Source organism: Chlamydotis macqueenii, chromosome Z (genome assembly GCF_036417535.1).
Source record: "Chlamydotis macqueenii isolate bChlMac1 chromosome Z, bChlMac1.mat, whole genome shotgun sequence".
Classification (NCBI taxonomy): Eukaryota; Metazoa; Chordata; class Aves; order Otidiformes; family Otididae; genus Chlamydotis; species Chlamydotis macqueenii.
The window spans coordinates 14,618,701-14,643,895 of record NC_141593.1 but is presented as its reverse complement, the minus strand read 5'-3'; the positions used below and the strand labels follow the sequence as shown (position 1 = coordinate 14,643,895).

At 40.8% G+C, this 25,195-nt stretch overlaps 1 protein-coding gene across 1 annotated transcript in view; it reads right to left on the bottom strand.

Moving 5' to 3' along the window:
• The window catches only part of GHR (growth hormone receptor), a 130,006-nt gene that overhangs the window by 15,149 nt on the left and 89,662 nt on the right, over positions 1–25,195 (bottom strand). The window contains exon 4 of the mRNA XM_086770495.1: positions 891–1,020. Coding sequence (XP_086626621.1) covers positions 891–1,020 — 130 coding nt within the window. The remainder of the gene's footprint in view (positions 1–890; positions 1,021–25,195) is intronic.

Sequence of the window (25,195 nt, the reverse complement as noted above, 5' to 3'; positions counted from 1 at the left end):
CTGCTTCATCGTAGTTTAATTAATTTTTAAAGTTTGTACCCTCATGGTACATGACACTGACAACGGTCAGCTAAACATTTACAATTAATTAGTGGTTTTAACGTGGCTCCCTGTATTTCTGAGCGGTCTCAGAAGAGTAAGAAAGCAAGCCAGTCTTGCCATTAGGCTTCAGTTTGCTAAGCAAATGTATCATCACCATTAGAAAGTGTCTGTAGATCAAAAAGGTTGAAACCCAGTACACTACATGGAACAGAAACTCACATCTTCCTGTTCCTGTGAACAAAAGCCATTATTGGTAATGTCTATGTCCTCTTTCAGGCTAATCATTGTAACAACCTGAAAATTACAAAAGCTTAAGTGGAATATGAATCAGAATTTAACAGGGCTCAATGAAACGTAATCTCCAGTCTCAGAGCAGCCTTTTCACATGGACCTGCACATTTAGACTTCAATCTAGCAACTGATCCATGGGAGCGTTATAAAATTTTAATAAAAATTTGAAAGAGGCTTGTCTCCAAGCTCCACAGATATATATATCTGTGCACAGATATAACAAATCTCACAGCTGCATGTTAGGTTGATAAGGAATAAACTGAAGTTCCCTATTAAAAAGCCTTTCCCACACCATCCAGTGTACAACCTGGACCTAAATTTATTAAGAATGTGTTCTTAATTATCTGCCAAGTAATGCTTGTCACTGTAAATTGCTTAATAATTAACAACACATTTTGACATTGAAATATATGCACTTAAACCCACAGTTTTTTGCCCTTAAAAACAGTATGGCTTGTATCATAGCAAAAAAAATAACAGCAATGAGCTAACAGGCATAGGAAAATATATGAGTTCTCTCCCTTTTCCCCTTTCTTTTGTTCTTTCCATATTATTACCTTTTCATGTACAATAGTTGTATTGTTCCTGGAGCAGTGAGGTTATAAAAATTTCCGTCAGTCCAATAACATGAAAATGTCTCCAGTTCAGGTGATCTGCACTTGCTGATTTGTGGCCACCGGAAAAGGTCTGTCAGGAGAAATAGCAGGGGACAGAACAAGACACATTAAACAAATCTGTGAGCCAGACTAACATGCTGTTAAAATAAAGCTCAGTATTTTTAATAAATAATTAAATTTTCTTCCAATTACTTCTGTATAATGAGGCAAGATTTAATTTCTTCTTATATGCATAAATGCATAGGACTATACCTGTAGGAAGCCAAATTTGAAAATCAGGTGCAGTGTAGAAGTGTTAGTATCACAGCCTGACGCACAGCGTAGGGATCTGCCAACCCTACAGCTATAGTAGAACAGAATAGAATAGAATAGAATAAATAGAATAGAATAGAATAGAATAGAATAGAATAGAATAGACTGTTTCAGATGGAAGCGACCTACAATGATCATTTAGTCCAACTGCCTGACCATGTCAGGGCTGACCAAAAGTTAAAGCATGTTGTTAAGGACATTGTCCAAATGCCTCTTAAACACCAACAGGCTTGAGGCATCAATCGCTTCTCCAGGAAGCCTGTTCCAGTGTTTGACCACCCTCTCAGTAAAGAAATGGTTCCTAATGTCCAGTCTAAACCTCCTCCAGCACAGCTTTGAACCATTCCCATGTGTTCTATCACTGGATACCAGGGAGAACAGACCAGCACCTCCCTCTCCACTTCCTCTCTCCAATGAGGTCATCCTGAGCAACTGGAGAGCAATGAGGTCACCTCTCAGCCTCCTTTTCTCCAAACTAGAAGAGCCCAAAGTCCTTACCCACTCCTCACAGGACATGCCTATGGTAAAGGGCCTTCCAGACCTTTCCCCAGCTTTATTGCCTTCCTCTGGACACATTCAAGGACCTTCACATCCTTCCTAAACTCTGGGGCCCAGAACTGCATACAGCACTCCAGGTGAGGCCACACCAATGCTGAAAATGGTGGGATGCTCACCTCTTGTGACCGGCTGGTTGTGCTGCGTTTGATCAGTTCAGTACAGATACACCTGAATTAGCCCTGCACTTGCTTTAGAGAAAGCGTGGCACTGCAGAGCTCAGCATTAGACTAACCACAGCTTAGTATTTACCCAGCTGAGAGGTTTTGCAATGTGTCTGCTCATTGGAGTGGCTACCTTGAACTGAGTGAAGGTTTCTGTGCGACACTGTGTAGGTATAACCTTGCTCCGAGAGAGATAAGGACAGCTCTAAGCACGTGCCTGTTCTGCTACATTGTGGTGGTGCAGCCCCTCCGCCCCTGGCTCCTGAGCCGCTCGGTGCTTGGTGCGATTCCTCCCCTCCTGGGCCTCAAACCGACCGAGGGCAAGCCAGGAACAGACTGTGAATACGGTGAACTGGAGCATTAAGGCACCCCCTTGACACACCTGGCTTCTGTTTCAAACAAGGAAAATATAATAACTGACAATTTTCTCCTGGCAACCTAGCGCATCTTAGCCCAAGTCAAAACTCAGGAGTGTGATACCAGAAAACAACTAGTGGAAAGCACCAGAATATGTCGCCATCCGAGTCAAGCTGAAATGGAGAAGTACCTGACAAAAGTCAATTATCTCAGACCCTACAAATAGTGACCCTATGTGAGACCCACTGAGCTCTCCTGGATTGCAGGTGGCTGGGATCAGCATCTCCCCTGAACTGGGATGCCTCTCGGGCATAGCTTCCTTAGACCAAAGAGGTTTAAGGACCATCTGCCAGCAAAGCTGGTGAAAGGCCAGGGCGAAGTTCAACTTCTTGAGGCTCAATTATGGCCCATTGAGGAATGTCGCTGTGTTGTACCTACTCTAAACTCAAGGAGGTAGAGGGAACTTTTAACTATAGGCTAGTCTCCCCTATCCACGTCTCTACTCATACAGAGAAAAGGAGGAAACTTTTAACTACAGGCTAGTCCCCTCTACACAGATATTTCACTAGATCCAAATATCTCTCTCTGTGTTTTTGTGTTTTGTGTTTATACATATATATTGACTGAGGATACCCTGTAGTAAGTTAGTGTGAATCTTGTAATTCTTGAATCTGTAATTAAGTCGCTGTTTTAATAATAATATACCTCACTGGATTACTTTCTTAATCTTTAAATCAGTTAATGATTATGTGCTGCTAAATTTAATCTTTGATTTACCTCACACTATCAATAAATCTTAAGCTGTTGCTAAATCATAACCATGTGAAATATTTAATCTGTGACACACATGCTGCTTCTACATTCATAATTTCTGTTCTTTGTCAAAACTGAAATGATGTAGGGCCATGAAATGACTGCTACAGTTAGTCAGACTCATCAACCCTTGTGAGAAAAATAAAAGCAGAAGTTGCAGGTATGACTCACTGCTTTCAAAGTACTTAACTTTTCCCTGATTTTTAAGGGTCTAATGCCAATGTTTCCTATTTGGCCTGGAAAGGTTTCCAGAGGGAGATTGCATGCACATGGAAGTGTCTACCTCCCTTCACTGACTATCTGGGAAATGTGATTATTTGTTTAAGAAAATTTCTTCATAAGGCACTTAAAATGTGTTACTCAGGTGTTTATTACAGGTGAAATGATCCCTGGCCAGGGAACAACATGATGTTACTGGACCCTGTATGCAAAGTTCTTTGCAAATACTTTTGCAGTATCACAACTGTGAATATCAGACTTTCAAACTAGGTATAAGGAAGAAGTTTTTTACAATGAGAGTGGTGGAACACTGGCACAGGTTGCCCAGAGAGGTGGTAGATGCCCCATTGGAAACATTCCAGGCCACGTTGGATGGGGCTCTGAGCAACATCATCTGGTTGGAGATGTCCCTGCTCCTCGCAGGGGGGTTGGACAAGATGAGCTTTAAAGGTCCCTCCCAACCATTCTATGATTCTATAATAATATTTGGTACAAAATATTTACACTAAAAGTCAGAAAAAGTATTAAGGCACAAGACATTCAGACACATCAGATGCTTCCTCCTATGCATGAGGATTTTGTAGCCTGCCTGCATGTTGACTCCTTTATTTACAGCTCAGACACAGCCACTGAACACCAGAGCAGTTTGTATTTCCTGGGCTTAATTGTTCAAACTGTGTGCTTTATAATACACATTTCCAAGCATCCACATCAGGCAGTAACTCATACAGAAACATGAATTTCTCTTTTGCTCATCCCATAGCATTGCTTCACTTCACACTTCGGACATTGAACAAGTCTTGAGCATAAGTATGCAAATAAGAGATTTCGTAAATTGGGTGGCTTACACTCCCCTGCCCCTGCCCCCCCTTAAGGATTTAGAACTCTTGCCAACCTAAAACAAATGATGTTTTATTGGAAAGATTTAAACAGAACTTTTTTTCTCTCTCTTTCTTAGCTAGTATGTTCCATTTCACTGAACTTTAAATAAATTTATTTTTTTTAAATTGAAACAAATTTTGAAATGAAATGTTGCAGCAAATGGAAAAATCACACAGTTCTTTTTCAGATAATATTGAAACAAAACATTTTGACTGTTGCAGTTTGGTTTGGTATGGCATTCAATATTTGACAGTTTTGGCCTAAATCTCAAAATGCTTTTGACTGACTTTGATTTGAGCTTTTACACATATATATACATCATTCATCAAACAACTTTCACATGGTGGAAGTCTTTGTTAAAATCAGCACATGATCATGAAATTGCAAATTGTCATAACATGGATGCAAAATAAAACAGAATAAAAGATTCAAGAACAGTATTATAACTTTAAAAATGTATGAATGTTTCAGCTTTCAAACTTGAACTTTCTTTTCTATTTAATTGAAAACCAAATAATTGTTTAAAAACAAAACAAAGAAAAATAAGTGAAATTTTGTGCCTTTTCTTCAAAGACATGAGTAATTGCCTCCGTTGCATAATACCTATAATCAACAAGACATGAGTTTCTCCCTTCTTCTATAAACAGATAGTGTGCATGGAAGTACATGTTATGGCTTTTCCTGTTTCTGTCCTCAACTACGTGCATCAAGAACAAATATAGCTATTTTTACTGAAACAGGTTAAGAATTTGAGAAAATTATACACTATATACTGGAAAACCCTCCTAAATTAGAATATTTCTGTTTATGCCTGCACCATTTTTTTTTTATAGCTAGAACATACAATATTTAAAGCCTATGCAGACCATGTCCTCATCTCCAGAGGTACATAAAGTCACACTGTCACTTCTCAAGATGATGAAATGAACTGAATGGAATCAAATATAGATTTTGAAAGGACCAGCAGGATCTTAGATATAGGCTCTCCAGTGTCTTAATAATGAATTCTGTTGAATTCACCAGCTTTATATACAAGCTAAATTAAGGACTGTAAGATGTACAAACTCTTCTAGGAAAATGGATCATAGCACAGGCAGAAGTGACATCAGTTACAATGGAGAGGACTAGCAATGCACACAGAATACAGATTAAGACTTCGTTTCTTACACCCTAACTTCAGGCAAATGTATCCCTAAGGTACCACTTTCTTTTCCACTTCCTCTTCCGAAGACTCTTAATTCTTTGTCTCACAGATGTTCCTTCAAAAGGCATAAGAATTTTTTAGCAGGGAGCAGTTTCATTTGGGATTCATATACTCTCGGTTTACCAGTTTTTAGATAAATATATAAATGAAAAAAAAAAGTGTGTGTATGTGTATGTATATTCTTTATGACTAGTTCCATTGTAAGAAAAATTAGCTTCTGATTGATTATTTCTAGTTTCTGTGTCAAGTTTCCAGCCTTCAAAACTGCAAGCTTTTGTGACTGACTGGAGAAATCTTTGTCATACTGACTTCTATAAGGCTTGGCACTCTCGGGGTAGATCTCCTGAATTCCTTGTTTCCCACACAAATCAATTATCAGCGTTATATAGGATCCTGTGTGAGCTCCATCTCCTCAACAAATTGTACCAGAATGTGATAAATGAACACAATAGCTCAGTTGAATGCATTTAGGCATAAATGCAGCAGGGTACTGAAAGTAAAGGCTGTCAAACTGAGATTTTAAATAGACTAGAAAAGCAAAACAAAGCACGGATACACACTTGCTCTTTTCCTACCCGATCCAGTGCTTTCTAGTCAAATTGCAATGAATAAAACCACTCACTTCATTCAAGATAATGGCTTGGCTGAATATGCTGATGCAACAGTAGAAAATATGGGGAAAAAATGGCAAACCTGTGGCTTTCACTGTGGCTCCAAAGAAGGTTTGTAGAAGAGTTTCTAGTCCTGTCCCTGGGTTTAGCTGCCACAATGGTGATGCAAAAGAGTAAAATCTCTTCACACTCTGCTCTCATTATATTATGACCACAGATTAGCCATGGTCTAAACTCTGGCTCAGCCAGAAGAAACTGTGCCAAAACAGTAGCTAAAACAATAGTGTGGTTTATGGAAAGAATCAGGAATGTAGATGTGCCATCTCTTCTGCTCACATTTGTTTGTAGGTCACCAGCCTGCAACTTTCTATCTAGTGTAGTTTCAATGCTATATATTCTTTACCATTTTAAAAGAGGATACAGTACAGTAATTACAGCTTACTGGGAATTATACAGAGATGGACTTCAGAACAAAAAAAAATCCTAAAATCTAGAGGTGTCAGAACACTAATTCCTTTCGAGACTAAGCTCCCTTGGTTTTTTTTTCGCTTAAAAATCCCTCTAATAAAATTTCACTTTAAAGGGAGCTAGTTTTGAGCATGGAATAGTAAGGAACTGAAGTTTATAACTGGGGTGTAATGGAATAGGTGATCATCATCTTGGGGAAAGCCCTGCTGCCACCAGAGCTCCAGTACTTCTGCAGAACAAGGGTGTACAGAAAAGTCTCTTACTAATATGGGACTTCGGTAGGTGAAACAATAATAAGGATATGAATGATCAAAAAAAATCAAGCTAACTAACCAGCAAATTTTAAAAAGTGGATGTATTTTTGCCAAACAAAAGCAAGTATTTATGACTGTGGTAATTTTTTTACGTAGAATTATCAGTTATCGGAATGTTACGATACCTGCCAAACTTAGAGCAAACTTACAGAAGAAAAACATGTTCTAATATGCAAATCAATGATAGAAGAAACCTTATGCAACAGTATGTATCTTCATATAATCCATCCTCAAAGCATACACAATGCGTCATTGCTAGAGCAATACAGAGAAAGATAGAAATAGAAATGGAAATGTAAACAAGGGAATTAACTAAATTTAAAATTGGGAACAGTTATGAAGACCTGGAGCATTATTTACTCTCACTTAAATTTGTACATTGAAAGTAAATGCTCTATCAATTAGGTTCTGTTCCTGAATCCACCAAGCTCAACAAATGTTGGGCAATTTACTTTAATAAGGGCAGGTTTATTTCTCTGGTACCAGGAAATTCTGATTTGTTCAAACTGTGCAGCAAAATGAGCATTTGCTGTCAGTGAATGATATTTTAAATAGGTGCAGTCCAGTGCTAATGAATTGTCAGACATAAGATATATGAGGAGTGGGATGCAGTACGTGGAGACAACAGCCACGTCTCTTCCTCATCAGGCTGCCTGCTAGTCTGATTCAGGTTTTGCTCTAGGTACATGGTCCATGAAGGGCCAACAGTACAGTTCTGGAACAATCTTCTGTGGAAAATAAGATAATTTCCTTCATATCAGTAACAAGATCCTCTTGCATAAAGTACTGAACAGAAACAAAGTGAAGTTTAATAACTCTTAAGATGCTATATTGCAGTGAAAACTGAAGGGAAATGCTGAATAAGAGAATATTTTGCCCATGGCATAACTCTAAATATTGTAATAGTTCTTGATAAACACAGGTGTTTTGCTGAGGAACATGAAAGAAGCCTTCACCTCTGCACTGAAGGCTAATTTGGTGACTGCTACTTTGAGCAATAACATGTAAGCATTCCTGCCTAACAGATGGGGTGTGCACAGTGTTTTGGGGAATGCCAGAAGGGTTTTTTTGGCAAGTTTGCAATGTAATAAATGAAAAAAACCCAAACAAACTAAAACCCAACAATCCTGGAGCTTGGTAACACTGAATGTAGGGACAATGGCTTCTCTTTTTCAAGTTGGCCTCTTTCAGAACAAACTTCTCTCTTTTTTAAGTCAAGTGAGATTCACACAGTTAAAAGAATAAAAGCCTTGCAGAAGCAGTGCACTTCCACAGCAGCCAAGTCCAATGGCTGTGCTGGTGTCCCACACCCTCTGTGCTACTGAGCATCCACAGAACAGAAATGGATGTGGCTCACTGATGTGGTGTCCATAAGGGTACACACAAAAATTAAGTAAATAAAGTTCAGGAATTGGGAAAAAAAAAATACAGCATTACTCAGTACTACTGCTCAGGAGCCAGTATAGGGATGAGCGGGGATGTGGACATGTGCCACAGGTTCCATGGTCTTTGGCATGTGCTTTCCAGATTACGCTCTCCCATGTGCAGCGGTGGAGTCACATAATTTCTGTTACAAACAAGCTGCATCAACTGGTCTGCCCACATATATAATATATAAAGGAAAGCGGAGCCAGAGGTCACAGTATTTGTTAAGGAAAGGCCATTAATATAAGAAACCCATTTCCAATTATCTCTTAATTGCTTATATAATTGTAACTCAAATTGAAATTAGATTTTCCAGAAAGTATGTATAAAAATAATAGTGAATAATGCTTTTATCTGTTATGGCCATTGCTGTAGATGTTCAGTATTGACTAACATTATGTGGTAGGGCATATGAGGAAATATGAAAGGACAAATTAGGTCCCACAGACAAACAATATGTGCAGTAAGCAAATATCACAAAAGGTCTTCCATGCCCTTCTCAGAGCAAACAAATCCAACAGCACCGACAAAATCTCCAACATCCTTCTTTCTCCTGCACAGGTACTAGCAACTTCCAATCTGAAGCCCAGCTCAAAGTTAATAGCTGCCTAAAAGCAAACCCATTGTTCACCATCATGCAGCATAATAAAGCCACCAGGCAGTGGTAAAGGGATGTCCCAGCTGAGACACAGCCCCTGTGAAGCCACCAGTTCCCCACTAGAGATGGGTGCTCAGACCCAAGACCAACATTTTTCCAGAAAGACAACCTGAAGTACTATCCAGCATCCCCAAACCAGGCTGCAGGGTGACACTCGCCTCCCCAGAATCTAAGAGGAAAATACTCAGAGGATCTGGGGAGTAAGTCTGTTAGGTGTGAACCCTGTTTAAGACAGAAGTTCTACAATTACCTTCAGGGAAATGTCATGCTAGGGCATATCTTGATAGTCCTGGCTAAACTTACCTCTCTTGTTTTAATATTAGCTCATTTGCTATAAACAAGAAGCTGTGCAGAGATGCACGTTGACAGCAGTGAAAGGAGTACCCACAGGGGACAGCCATGCTCCGGTCTGACCGGGGGACAAGGAGGGGACCAAGCCTGGAGCACCAGAGCCAGGGCGAGGTGGCCAGGGGCAAGCGGAGCCCTGCGGCGGGCAGGGCGCTGTGGCGAGCGCATCGCTGCGTCGGGCGGCAGTGAACGGCTGCACAGTGGCGACAGGGAAGCGAACAGAAGTGCCAATGTGAGAACAATATGGAGAGTGTTTTTACAAAGGAAAAGTTGCAGCAGAGCTAACATCTGCAGTGGGAGTGGACAAAGGGAGCAAAAGCAGGGAGCACAAGATAAAGGAGGACAAAGACACAGGAGGAAAAAAAGATGAGAAAAGAAGACAATATGTTTGTAAAGAAAAGCACAAGAGGACACATACGTGTGTATGAGAGGAAGATAGAAAAGGGTAGCAAAAGACCTGAGGTAAAGGCAGAAGAAACATAATATTGACAAACTGCAAATGAAACGTGGGAGCTGATGCAAACCTGCAATCACACTGTCACTCAGTTTAAATAGTGAAGATGACAATTTATTGGTTTGGCACATACATATCCTGATAGCGTAGAGAAGAAATTGCATGGACCTGGGATCACCCAAAAGAGATCTTGAGGTAAGAGACTGGAGGAGAAAGTAGGTGGCTGTAAGGACAGTGTGAAAAGAGAGAAGCAAGCAATGACACAGCACAGCTCTGTTTAACGATATCTGCAGAATATTGACAGCACAACAGAAAGACCTAGGTCTTCCTCACAAATCTAACAAGGTTTTGATCATTAGGTCCACTATAGTCAGTGCTCCATAAAAGCAGGGCTGTGAATTTGCCAGGTTTCATTAGACAGACACAGCTGTGTATTGTCAATTACCAATGACACTATGTCCCAAACTCTGTATTTCATCATCGAAACAGTGCTGGTCATGCACAAATGCATCCTGATGTTTCTTGTTATTTATTCCCACTCCACACGTTGCATGTGAATGAAGTAACTCATGAAGATACTGGCCCTCAGTCTGGCCTTGTTCCTGACATTCGGTGCTTTTCATTCACACTACTTTTGGGAGACCAAAGTCAAGCTGTAAATTCTTGTACTTCCCACTGTTTAACTTTAAGCTACTTCTGGCTTTTAACCATTCTTCAAAATAATGACTGCCTAATTTATGTGCAATAACACTTGTGTACATGACATAAAAACTGTACCTTGTACTCTACAGAGACTTTCACGCAGTACAAATCACTAATCTCCATTTGAAACTTGAAGTACTAGAATTTGGTGTGGTTTTTAGTCATGTGAAGTAAGTGAAGGAAAAACTCCAGTTCTATCCACAGAAGAACTATCTGAATGCCTTTGAAGGAAATCCCCAAAAGTCAGCAGGATTCTTGTTCTTCACTCCAGAGGGAAGTTCCCTGTTACAGATACCATATATCGATATAAAAACTAAGAGGACAAAAAACATCCAAAGGCTGTTACTAGGAGGATTGCTTGTTACCTTCCGCACCTGAAGTGAAACTCCAAGGGTCATTACTGATCTGTCATTTAGAGATTCCTCTGAGATGTCTTGCTACAGGATCCACCTGACACAACAAGGGCATGTGCACTGAACAGAAATTGAGCCCTCAAAGCAATCCAAGGAGTTACTTCCCGTACTCTGATCAGTGACAGTGACAACTGAAAATTATATGTGGCTTTGAATACCTGAAGACTGATAGTCATGCTGATTCTTCATGTCTTCACAATAAGAACACCCAATTTCATCATTACAGAGACTGTGAAATATAAAGGGGCTTATGCAGTATTTTCACTCTTTTTGCACACCTGGACCATAATATCTTTTCTTGTGTCCCAAAAAGGATTGAATTGATTTGAGTATTTTAGAACACTCTGGCATGCCATATTTCTCCTGTGCTTTTTAGAGTGTCTGTTTTATTACTATAGCCAGGATGTTTACACATTCGGTAATTCAGAGCTTTATTATTGCAATAAATTATGAACTATGAGTTGCCAGCTTCAAAGAAGATCCAATGAAATTTTAAAAACAAACTAGGGAAGAATATAAGTATCGTTTCCTGCTTTATTTATCCTCAAACTTAGCAAGAACCTGAGTCTTTGCAGTTTTGCAGTGTTCTTGTAAAAGCATCCTTTCTAGTGGGTTTCAAAAGGAAAATGACTGTGACAACAGTCCTGCCCCCTGCTGAAATAGAGTTCTTGTAGACCTACCAGGATTGTCCTTTTAATAGCATTTGTAAGGCAACAATCTCCACTCTTCATTGTCAGAAATGAAGAAAATATTGTGATATATAATGTAAAAATCCTGCTAATTTACAAACTAGTTTTCTTTGAAAGAACCAACCAACCAACCAACCAGAGCACCAGGCAGTTCGCAAGGCCATGACTTACATACATGCTTCGGATCCCAGCTGGACTCTTGCACACGAAAGGAAATGTATGTGACACATTTAAAGCTACACACAGGGAGTATCTGGTGTTCTTCCCAAAATGGGAAAGTCGCTGAGCTGGATACATTTTAACTTACTCTGAAATTCAGGATGACGTAAATACCAAAAGAGAGAGAAATTATGCCAATGATATTAGACTGACGGAATTGAGTTAGCAGTGGAAAAACAACCCTCTCCAGAAGTATTGGCCAAGCAGCACCAGGATGAACAAAGCACTACATACAGAACACGCAAACGAGGAGCACTCATGACTCAGAAGGGAGTTGAGCTTAATAGAATAATACATATTTTCCTTCAGCTTTTATTTCTGTGATCTGGATATAAGCTTAAAAGAATCTTCTGATCATCTGTACGGTGCTGAGTGGCCTCCAGACTCATCTTTATTTTACTATTGCAGAGGAGATCTGGACAAAACAATCATATTCAAAAGCACAGTGGACAGATTTATAAAGGAAATATTTTTTATTTTTTTTTCTGACAGACTGCCAAAAGTGATTTAAGTTTTATATATCCTCTGCTGAACTTGACTTTCCCTAACATCCATTCTCTCTTTGTGAGAAACCAGGGCTGTCAGTCCTGGGCTTCAGAGCTTAGTTAAGGAAGAGTCACAGACAGGGGTGGTGGGGGTTCTTCTTCTCAGTACTCAAGAGATATAGTTGAAGTTTGATGATTATTAAAAAATCACCCTTTCTTGCTTGGCTTGTTTCCCATCTTCCTCCAATGTCTTTTTATAAACTAGTCTTTTCAAATAACCATAGGAGGAGTTTAGGGGGAAGTCTTGATTTTTTTTTAAATTTGAAAACACAGTCATTTCCTGACTGGACAAAACAAAGAGCAAACATTCAAGTTAACTAAAGACCAACTTAGGTCTCCAGAATGACTGTTATATTAGTCTTTAGCATGCCTAAGAAGACTTCACTTCTGACAAAAGCATCGACTTAAGGATACTATGCCAAGGAGGGGCTCATTCCCCTGAGTGACGTTCATGCAGAAGCAAAGTGGTTTTTATGGTTTATTCAGATTAACAAAAGATTAACAGGCACTGTCAATAGAGGTACACCAGTACCATCAAAGAAACATAGGTCAGTTGAAAAATGCTCTTACATAACATCTATAATAGTACTTCCTTCTCCTCTAGAAGCTTTCCAATATGCACTTAAAGTCAGCAGGTTCTGGACATTCAACACACAATATATTAAGAGCTTTGTACATGTTCTCATTCAAGCCATCATTCAAAAAAATCAGACATAATCTTCCTGAAATTTTTTGTGACATATGCTTTTCTCTGCTTTTTGCAGTGGAGAAACAGGGAAGAAGAGAGGTTCATTATCTGAACCCCAACTGAGCTGAGAAAGTGGGAAGGAAGAACAGTTGCCAAAGCCAAAATGATTACTCAGAAAATCCTGGCACCAGCTTGCTTTAATGTGTCAGACACTGCACTGCCAGTCAGTTAGGAAGCTCCATTTATATTCAGGTTTCTAAATGCAGGTATTAATCACTGTTGTAGATGGACACTAGGTATTACTACAAGATACACCTTTCTTGCTCTGGAGACCCCATAGCTTTGAAAAACCTGAAGGTAGGTACTCTAGAACATATATCCCACAGCAATCGTGCGTCACCTCACTTCTGGCCCAGCTTTCCTTGTTCTCTTCATTTTACTCTCAGTATCCCTCTGCTATTCTCTGAGTGTCAACAAATGCACCATTTAAGCTGGCAGCTGTTCGGCTGATTTTGCTCCAATGCCTTAGTATGAGAAAATTGAGCTTGCAACAGCTCACAAATCACTTGTGTGCATTTATCTTGACTATGCTCTCAGCAATTGTGATTCCATCTACACCCCTGCACAGTGAGAAAAAGTTTGCTACTCAGACGGGTCTCAAGAATAATGTTATAATCACACCATTTCCCCAGCAACAATTACACCAAGCTGTAATTATACAAAATGACCAAAACTACATTTTGGGCACACTGAAGCACACGGCATTAAGTGATTCGTTCACCCCCTCTACAGGTGAGCAGAGAAACATGATGAATGCCATAGGTGTAGTCCTGTCTTTAAAAGAATAAACTTAGAAATACTTATGAGGATAATTCATGCGAGAACATCCTTGAGTGATGATATCAAGTTTTACTTCAGGAAATTTTTAGGCTTCGGTGAAAAATTCCTCTCTAATTGGTGCTGGTTTTACTATTGTATCAATCAACATCAGCTGCTAAAATGGATTTACACAAGTGTACGAGAGATTCAAAACCAAGATCCAGTTTAGTTTTGGGTAGAAAGTTATTCTATAATTTCCTAATAGATTTAATGTCCACACTCTTGTTTCACCTTCCATGTGGTTTACCAATTTTACTCACAATATTTAAATTTTTCTAAGAAATTGCCTCAGAATGTATCTTTAAGGAAGTTTCACTGATATTATCCTGATGCCACATAGTCACAGGTCTTTTGCATTAGTCCTGGTAGGTCCAAATGCAGAGGACCTGAAAAAAGAAGGTTGTTATCTTCATCAGGAAGACTTTCATAGCAATATATTCCAAATTTTTAAATGGTAGAATTTTAGTAATTTACAATTAAAATGTACAATATGATCATTCTTATCATACCATTTGTGAAGGATCTTTGAATTTTCCTGCATTTTTTAAATCCAGGTTTTCACCATCACACTAAGTGTGGAGTTTCCATGCTACAAACTGTTAGATATTAATCCCTACGGACACATATCCACTGTAATTTTTTTTTATTGCTTACAGAAGTCCAGGACACCCTCAGCAGTAATGTATAGAAACTGTTCGTGCGATTTTGCTAGTTGTGATTTTTTTTTTTTAAACAGAATATGCTGTCTCACAGGTCTCTTAAATTTGAAATATTATAGAATCATAGAATAGTTTGGGTTAGTAAGGAACCTTTAAAAGTCATCATATCCGACCCCCCTGCAATGAGCAGGGACATCTCCAACCAGATCAGGTTGCTTAGAGCCCCATGCAACCTGGCCTTGAATCTTTCCAGGGATGGGGCATCCACCATCTCTCTGGGCAACCTGTACCAAGCTTCTACCAGCCTCATTGTAAAAAAAAATTGCCTTAAGTCCAGTCTGAATCTACCTACCTCTGTTTTAAAACCATTACCCCTCATCCTATCACAACAGGCCCTTGCTAAAGAGTTTCTCCCCATCTTTCTCATAAGCCCCCTTTGCGTACTGGGAGGCCACTATAAGGTCTCCCCGGGGCCTCCTCTTCTCCAGGCTGAACAGCCCCCACTCTCTCAGCTTGTCCTCATAGAAGAGGCGCTCCAGCCCTCTGATCATCTTCATGGCCCTCCTCTGGACTCTCTCCAACTGGTCCACACTTTATGTTGGGGGCTCCAGAACTGGACACAGTACTCCAGCTGGGGTCTCACCAGAGCAGAGCAGAGGGGGAGAAATCACCTCCCTCAGCCTGCTGAACACATTTATTTTGACGCAGCCCAGGATGTGGTTGGCTTTCTGGGCTGCAAGCACATATTGTTGGCTCATGTTGAGCTTCTTGTCCATCAGTACCTCCAAATCCTTCTCCTTAGAGCTGCTCTCAATCCATTCTCCACCCAGCCTGTATTTGTGTTTGGGATTGCCCTGACCCATGTGCAGGACCTTGCACTTGGCCTTGTGGATATGCCTTATGGATAGTATTTTTCTTAGCCATGTAAATTAAAAAATGTCTAAGGGTCTATTTATTTAATTAAAGAAAACAGACACTGAATGGTTAAGACTAGAATTAGAAAACATTACGACAAGAAGTAAATGCAAACACCTAATTTAAGATATGTGAAAGAAAATGAGAGGAAAACTAGCAAGCTTTGGCTCATTGTGAGTAACATGCTTAAATAACACAAAATCTGCTAAAATAAAAGACAAATTACATGTTTTATCAGATTTTAATGATAAAGTAATATCAGAAGTGGGAAAAACTAATGTTTATGATGACTCACCTAGCATATGTCCCACTGTATACTATGCTTCTTGATTGCAATTCTAATCGGGTTCAGAAAGTCTTCTTAATTTTTCCCGTTCCTTCACCACACAGAGAACTGCTTTTGTTACAGCAACAAGAGTGACCTTGGGAAATGTCATCCTTTTACGTAGGCCCAACTCTTGAATATACAGTAAATCATACTGTCTGAGTTTATTTAAGCAAACGCTAAATCAGAGAGACAGAGGCCCCACTGGTGACACGGAAAATTCCCTCTGTATTTTACAACTTCTCTCTCAGTTTCCTTTCTTACCAGCCAGCCAAGAGATGCTATGGCTTCAGGACTTGGAGAAGAGAGATGTGCAGACTCGCTCTTCATATGCTTTGTCTTGGTGAAAGTCTCCAGATGTTAGAGCAACAGAGAAAAGGCAACAGCTGTGAGGGGAGGACAATTGAGCTGTGAAGGGTGGTGATCCTGATGGCAGTGCTTGGGAGACACGTTCCCTGTGCTGCAGCACTTGTGGCCAGGATCGGCTCTGCAAGGGATTTCTGAGCACACACTGCTGCTCTTGGGCAATGCAAACATAAAACTAACAGTGGAATTACAATCCACAGCTCACAAAGCTCTTCTTCACACCAACAGGACCAGCAATGAGTTTTGATACAACTGTCTGATGCATTTTTATCATTATGTCAGACTCCTAAGAACCTCATTTACACTGACCTTGCTCAGTTTGGTTCCTTGGTTGCCCACGAAGGATCCAATGCTATCAAGGATTTCTTTAAACATATCAAGATACAGCTAAGAAACCTAAGCAGTAAATTAAATCACATCCTAAACCAGCGTATTTACATTAAACACGAGGGACAGTACATACAATGGCTGCAGACTGGATAATCCCTTCGTGGGTTCCCCACTAGTATCAAAGCACGAGAGCAGAGGGAATCTTTCCATGCTGCGGTCTGTTGTGTTTGATCTCTACAAAAAAAAGCCTGGCAAAAAGGCAAAAAAACCTCTTCTTTGGCAATCCCAGCACAGTGTTGTCAAAACTCTCTCCACTGAACGCTTCCAGGGTGCTATGGACACATGTCAAGACTGTTGCCCTGAAGCCTTCCTTGTTCTGGGTGGGCTTTTCTTCTCTCTGGGCTCCTTGGCGTGCTTTCTGGGTGCGAAGACATGGATTCTTGCCTTCTAACTTCAAAGAGCTTAATTGATGCCCTTAAGGAAGGAGCTGAGGTGCTCTGATCTGCCATCTGGAGATGCTGATCTCTCCTCCTTGACTGCAGTTCAGTCAGCTCCTGCAGCAGGAGGCACAGCTGGCTGTGCCACCAGAAGAAGGAGGCTTCCCAGGCCACTCACTCTCTTCTGCTCCAAGAGCCTGTATGACCAGGTTGTATGCTGGGCTGGGGAAGGGAAGCTGGTGACAACTAACACTGGAGGGGGAAAAAAAAGGAGCATTTTCCAGCCAGATTGGTTCGTCAAACCAGCTTCCCGTGTGACTACAAAAAAGCATGTGTCAGCATGTGCGAGGCAGCAGTGAAGGTTTGGGAATGAGCAGCCAGGCACAGATGAGCCCAGTTCCTTCACTGGCAACAAAGTGCTTACTTCAGGAAAAAAAACAAAACAAAACAAAAAACCCACACTTCCTCCTTATGAGGTGCCTAAAGCTGAGTGGCAGTGATTCTGCACAGCTTAAAAATGATGCAGGGGCACAGAGTGTGCAGACGCTCAAGCAGAAATTCAGCTGGTCCCTTGTCTTGACTTGTGATGAGATTCCAGCAGCAGGAATGAGCATAAAAGTCAAAAGAAATCACCTTGCATGGTTTGCACTTGCCACACATGGACTTATGGAGAGTACTTTATATTGATTAAATGAACCTGAAATTTTGGGTAACATCTCTGTGTTGACAGTACGACCAGCTCCAATAATTCTGTCTCCAACAATTCTGAGATACATATATATTAAAAAAAAATAAACAAGGTAGTTTAGGAAATAACAATAGCATGAAGTTTTATAAATGCTTACTACTGAGCTTTGCTTTGTTTGAAATTTGAAAAACTGAAGGTATTTTTTTAAGTATTTTGGTTTTTTTTTTAAATTCTTTATCTATACTTTTTAGTTCTAACAGGAAGAATAAATGGAAATGTCAAATTATCATTAAAAAGATGAATTTCAAAGTATAAATTGTTCCAAAAAACCCAGGAATTAAAGAACATGGGAAAGACCAATGTACACCTTATAAAATTTCCAGGTTCATTTCTAGATGATCAAGCTTGAGGTAAGCATCCAAATTATATCTGAACATTCCAAGGGAGAAAAAAGGAAAATAATGGCAGTCAAGAGACTGAAGTTATAACTGTAAAGCAAAACTCAAAAACTTTGGTAGTTTCTGAGACCTTATCTTAGCATAAGAGAGAAAAATTGTTAGAAGATGGGAAGAGTAATGACAGTAGAGTGGGTAGACAGAGTATCCACATGACAGAACAGAGATACAAGATGCCAGAAACTGTGAAAGTAAAATACTTATCAGTAGCAGACCTAACAATGCCATCTGCTAAGTCTTCCTTACACCTCCCACTACAAAACCTGGTATTCAGTTGCTTGACACTTTGCTATAATTTATTCATTTGAGGTGACAATCTCGGTATCAGATGCCTCTTACAGAAATCTCCATCGGAAACAGTTCAGCTATTCCTAAGCAGGTGAGAGAAAGTGATTTGCTCATGCTAAGTACTCTGGTGTTCTTCATTTTGAGAATAGCTTTTCAGTTAGGAACACTCCATCATCTTGTGGAAATCTGCCCGAACTCCATTATGAACCATACTGAGGGCTTCAGACAATGCCTAAATTTGCACTGGCCCCTTGTATGGGGCATAATTTTATCATGAGGCGCAGACAGACCTACTACTTTTATTAAAGCCACTGCTTGTATAACGCTATTGTAGGTCAGCATAGGTCTCGGCCTGTTGGCAAGATGTTTGTGCTGTTATCTGAGCTGGGAAACCAAACCCAGGAGTGATCCCTTTTGAGTCCCGAGGGCACAGAACATGGTGGCACATGTTGGAAATTCCTACGACAGTGGCAAAACACTGACAGATTAATCTACACCTGGCCCCTGAGCGTGCCTGGTATGTCTCACCAAACTATAAATCAAATATGTTTTTACAAGTTTTCTTCTTTTAGAAATCACTCAGCAAATATGTTTAGCTCAAATCAGGATCCTTTTTCTCATAAAAGTGCCAAGACCTTTTCAAACCATGTTAAATGAGGAGCAGATTAAAGTATCAGTTGCTTAAGCATCTAGAGGAGCAGCACTTCAAAGGAGTAGTATCTCTAATGCTACCTTGCAGAAGGTAAGTCAAAGAGCCATCACCCTTTATCATTGCAGAAAGCCTGTAAACTTTTTCCAAACAGCTGTCACACTGATGGGGCTCTCCATGCTCTCTGGTCTCTCCTCACCCAGTTGGACTGTGCAAGTCCTGCAATGGAGCTGACCTCCGAGGACTAAACCACCACGGTGTGGAAGGTAAGAGTGTGCGTATGCATGCATGGACACACACGCACATCTCTTTTTCCCCCCTTCAGCAGTGTTGGAAAGGAAAATTATTTCCTATCCTAAACTGTTTTCAGATAACGCTGGAAAAAAAAAAAAGCTAAAGAACAGATTTTTTAGGATTAAATAAACTAGCACTTTCCAGCCTGGAAAAAAAGACAGCTCAGTAGGGAGATCTACAAAACTAGAAAAAACAGAAGAGATGACCTGGGATTGACTATTCACTGTCTCTTGAAATAAAAAAAAGGGTAGCTAATGCAACTAGTAAGTAGCAGGTTCAATGGAACAAAAGGACACATTTCTCCACTCAACTTGTAGCTGAGTTGTGGAAGTCCTTACATGGCGTTTAGGATCCCAAAATTTTATACATCTGTATGTTCAAGAGGACAATTGCCAACTTTACAGGAAAAAATATTCAAAGGTAATAAATATCAGTGCACTACTTCTGGCTCCAACTCCGCCCAAGACCCACATCACTGTGGGAAGGCAGAATATTCAGTGCTTCCTCTATTCTTATGCTCTTCACTGTGCATTTGGTAAGGAACCACTGAAGATACAGGAGACAGGATCCTAGGGTAAAGGAATTTTAGGACTTCCTTGGCACAACTATTACTGTTCTACAATGCTTTTGAAAAGAGAAGATAGACATGAGTATCAACCAACGGTGGTTTAAAATACTTTTTCTACTACAAAACACTTTATTTGATCAGTCAGCTGAGTTTTGTCATCCCTGGTCAGTAAGTGACAAACTTAATAAGACTTGCTATGTAACACAAACACAATACAAACTTTCTCTTCTACTTTTATCAAAAAATACTGGGCAAGCTCATGTCAGTTCACAGCTCTGTGCAAAAAAATGCTATTCCATTTGACTGCTGCAAAGAAACCCGAGTTACATATGATGTATACATGGAGAGCTCAGAAAGAGGAGTATGGCATGGATAGCATAAAATTCACGGTTTAGAAAGGTGTAAAGTCCTGTCCTCTTCTCTCAAACTCTACCCTGTTTTCTGTCTGTAAATGACACCTCTCAGGCTGGCTTACAAGTTACTATATAAGCACCAGTCTGGGAATACAGCCAAGCATGGGGCAGCCTAAGCTATATCCCTTGTTTAGTCCATGGGCAAAGTAATTTCTTCACTCTTGTTTATAAAAGAAGGCAGAATGTCCTAAGGAAGGGTACACCAAAATGTAAGGAAAGGCAGCTTAGTAAAGCCCTTCAATGTGTAGTCATCTAGTAGCAATAAAACTGATACTTCTGGATTTGTGTATAAAACTCCTATTAATTTCTCAGCTATCAGAGTGCATACAGCATTCATGGTGGTTTTTAGCTTGCTCCCCAGGCAGAGCTGTGAAAAGGAACAGTAGCTTGAAGAACTGAAGGAATAGAATATTTCCTGAACTTTTGCCACGTGCTTATTCTGCTGCTGAGATTGTACCGGGGACAGAAAGAAAAGAATTTATTTATTGCAGGCTGTGGTCTTTCCCCACCACCCTCCCTGTAAATCTTGCAGAGCAGTTAATACAGCATTAAGTCCCTCTGTGACTTCTAAACTACACTTGGAGACAAGGCAGAGGATGGATAGCTTTTGTGATTCAGGCCCTGATGATATACCACAATCAGTTTGAGAGATGAGTAAGAGGGCTCAACAAAGAGAAGAGGCCATCATGCCTTGCAATTCTGTCAAAAATACCTCTCATTTTCGAGCTCTGAAGAATCATATCCGTGAAATTGTTTGTGAGTGATGTGTGATAGCGTGGCAGGGCCAAGGACAGTAAGAAGGAAGAGAATGTGAGTAGAGGAATAATCTAATCCAAGCACGCAATTAACTTTCATACATTTCAGCGGGAACTGAGCACACTTGGTGTCAGGCTCCCAGAAGCATGACAGTCAAAGGAAAGGCAACGTTGGGATTTTTTAAGTCCAGTTTGCAAAAACAGAAAAACTAACATACATGTGATGGGAAGATAAGAGAACAAATTCCTTTTCCTGCTCCTTTAGACCACTGAGGATCTCAGATTTTACCACTTAACCTAGCAACAGAAATCCTTTTGCACTTTCCATTTTCTCCATTTTGTCTTTTCTCGCTCCCTCTTTCCCTCCCTGTGCACTTTGCTTCCACTGATGAATTCCCTGCCTCTTTCCTCAAGGTGCTTTCCCTCTACCCTTATTTTCTTTCCTTTCCCCTTTGATATCCCACACTTTTTGACTGTGATTCTGAGTTCATTTTCAACTTTCCATGATGGGTGAACGTGGGCATGTGCGATGCACCATTGCTGAGTGCCCAGGGGAGCGGACTGCTGCAGAGGGACAGATCCCAGCACCGTCCCAGGCCACAGCTCGGTTTTCTGTTTGGGGCCAGGAGTTCCCAGCAAACATCATGAAGTGGGAGGGTGGAATCCAGCTAGTTCAGCTCAATTCAGGGGAAAAAATGATTTACTGAGGGATCTACTTTGGCATCTTGAAGTAGTACAATTAGGGCTCATCTGACAATTGTGCTGCTTGCTCCACAGGGAACACTGAGCTTTTGCTATCGAGACAACAGAACTTAATTACCTAAAAAGTCAGAAAACATATTTTGGCAGACATTTGTGTGCCTTTTGTTTTGCAATTTGAAGTCCAGAAGGGCCCAAGAGAACTACAGCTCTGCTATGTGACCATGAGCACTTACTGAAGTGTGTTTAAAGACTGCAACAATAAACACATCAAATGAACTTCACAAGTATTACAAATGAAAAGGTATCAAGTCCCTAAAATACTCCAAAGCTCCCTCCCAACTGCTGCTACAGAATCCTCGTCATCCTTGCTAAAAGCCTTGCATAATGCAGCTGTCGCAGCATTTAGCCATTTGTTACAGAATTTATAAATGGATTTACTTTTTGTCACAGGCGTCCTGGTGAGAAACCTCTTGTTGACACAGACAATGGCAATTTCTTCTATGAAAACCATCTTTTTAAGCTCACATCAAAGATACATTGAATAGATATTAACATTTCAACAGCTTTTTAGAAAGCGTCCTTATAAATTAAAAATGCCAGGATCACAGTGACTCCTGAGCAATTTAAGTCCTACCACGCACACTACAAAAGACACAAGTTCATTATGAAATGAACAGAGGCTAGGACTGGCCCTGCCACACTTACTCAGGCTGAACAGGGTGTACCTAGACAAATTCCCCATGGGACTCTTCTGCAAAATGTAGTACAGGCGTGTTCATATTAAACTGAGAAAATAAATGTAATAAAAAGTTCCCTTTTTCACATCTTAAAATGCTGATCTGTTGCCTCTAGTGAGACCAAGCTCTGGTGCGCTTCTGGTGGAGTGCCTAGAGGATTCTCAGTCACCAGTGGATTTATGTTTTCTATGTATGTACATAGGAAGAAAATATGTAGTAAATATGAGCCAGTCTTCCTGAATGCCAACTCTGACAACACTGCCTGGATGGGAAAGGTCCAATTGCTGGCTCTCTATAGCCAGCTCGGACATGTGCTTTGCCACTGAGATTTGCATCTTTTCAGTATGAAGCAGCAGATCGATGAGAAGAAGAAGTCCAGTTCTAATACAGGCTCTAAAAGAAGTAAGCTGTAGGGCTTATCCAGAGCTTTTCTGTGCATTTCTTTGCTAGTATGATCCCTGGTGTCTCAGTATCACAAGCCTGGCCTTATTTACTTCTGACTCCTTGTCCTTACCACAGGACAAGTGCTCTCGTGCTCAGTCCCACTTTTTCCGTTCAGACAACCCTCATCTTTTCTTTGCTGGCCACAGTGGTCCTCCAAAACACAGCAAGCTGCTGTACAGGTTCCTTCTCTCCCACTCCATCTACATCAGCCTGACCCATCTCCTTGGCTGCATATCCACCACACCTGGTGCCCTGCACTGCAGCACAACCCTGTTTCTTGTTGTCAGCAGAACGTGAACTCTGGCTGCTTCTTATCACATCTGCCCTGATGTTAAGCAATGCCAGACCACCTTTAGGGAATATCAGCATGATGTTCTCAGGACAGCAGCAGGTAACACAGGTAGAGGCTGTTCAGAGAGCTGGATCCACTTGCACTGTTGGTAAGCTTATTCTAAAGGACTATTCAAACAAAATTTCAATAATTTCAGGAAGCTTCTCCTGGAATATGGAGAGGGTCACTCCAGGAAGGAGCCCCAAAGGTATGCAAGCAGATAAGTAAGGCAGACAGCTATCTGCAGGACCACTGAGACTCCTTCAGCTCACATCTACACATCTGCATAAGTACAACCCTTGTCCACATCCCTTTCCCCCAGTTTAATCCTTGTCCCCACTAAATTTGAACTGATTCCCAACTCCACGCTGTCCTGGCACCAACCAGGGGGTCACTGAACGCACACAGGAGACAGGCTTCCTGCTCTCCTTTCCAGGGCTTGGCCATGTCCCAGCAGCAGCTGGCTGCAGCCGCTGAGAGAAACTCCGCTTCCTCTCTGCAGCCCCAGGACAGAGCGTGCTCAGACACCCTCCGTCGGCAGCACGCGCGGGCTCGTCAGTACTAATTGCTAGGAGAGCCTAAGCAAACTGTGATGTCAGGCTCTTCGGAGATTTTAGTTACTAAGTGTAAGCAAGTTTCTACCGAGCGCACACACACGAAACTGAGAATTCTCAAGGGAGTATCAAAATCTGAGCGCATTTTCACAAACACAATAAAAGACAATTCCCTGGTGAGCTAGAGGCAACTGAGAACATTTCAGTAGGAAAATTTAGGCAATTGTAATCACATAAAGTGTTAGCAACACTGCCTACAGTCGTTCTATCATCAGTGAGCTTGCAAGCGCAGAGGAGCACACAAAGTTCTGTTTATCTGTGATTCATTTACTTATGAGAATGACAGAATAATTTAGGAGGGACCTCTGGGGGTTATCTAGTCCAACCTCTCAGTCAAAGCAGGGTCATCCCTGAAGTTAGATCAGGCTGCTGAGGGCCTTGCCCTGTCCTGCTTCGAGTATTGCCAAAGACAGAGATTGTGTGCCCTCTCCAGCAAAACCTGCCCCAACGCTTAACCTCTCACAAGGGAAGAATTTTTTCCTTACGCTCAAACAGGGTCATCTGCTGCTGCGATCTGTGACCACTGCCCCTTGCTATTTTGTGTGTACCTCTCAGAAAAAGACAGCTTGTCCATAAAAGCTCCTGTAGGTAATGGAAAACAAACCCCGTTTCTTCGGCTTTTCCTTGTATACCGTGCACTCCTGTCCTCCACCCGTCCTTGTGACCCTCCGCTGGACCACCTCCAGCTCCACAGTAACTGCAAGTATTTATAGCGCTCTCCAGATTGCACAATCCCGCAAGAACACACTGACTTAACAACAGTAAAATAAATATTCTGAATAAATTTTATGGATCCTTCATGATTCATTAAAGAAAATTATTCCTAGTGAAGTAGTAGATCTGGGCAGTTAAGTACAGCGGAGTACAGGGCAGTTTCTGCAGGCATGTTCTACAATAAGGTTAAAAAATAAGGCTTATGTAAGAATATAAATATTAGGTAGATAATCTCCTGAGGAGTTTGGTAACTTTAAAAAGAAATAACTGAAAATACATTTGGTGTAAGTACAGGTACAAATTTTCAGTTGCAATTCCTTTTTGTTAGAATATTCCACTTACAGCAAAGCCACATATTTCTGTGAAGTGAGATTATTTTTATGCGCTTCTGAAATATTTTTCAGAGAAGAAAGCCTCATTAATCACTTTCTACACTTAGAAACTGGAAACACTCCTTGTGACTGAATGCTGGTCAGTTTGTTCAAATGTGTGTCTACAGAGAAGCTTTCCAAATTATCCAGCCCCCGTCAGCTTGGGAAACAGCAGCTGACGAGAACTCCTCCAGCACAGCAAAAGCAGCTACCTTATCCTATGGCAATATTCTGTAGCCCTCACAAAGAGTTTTATGGATTTTTCAGGCCA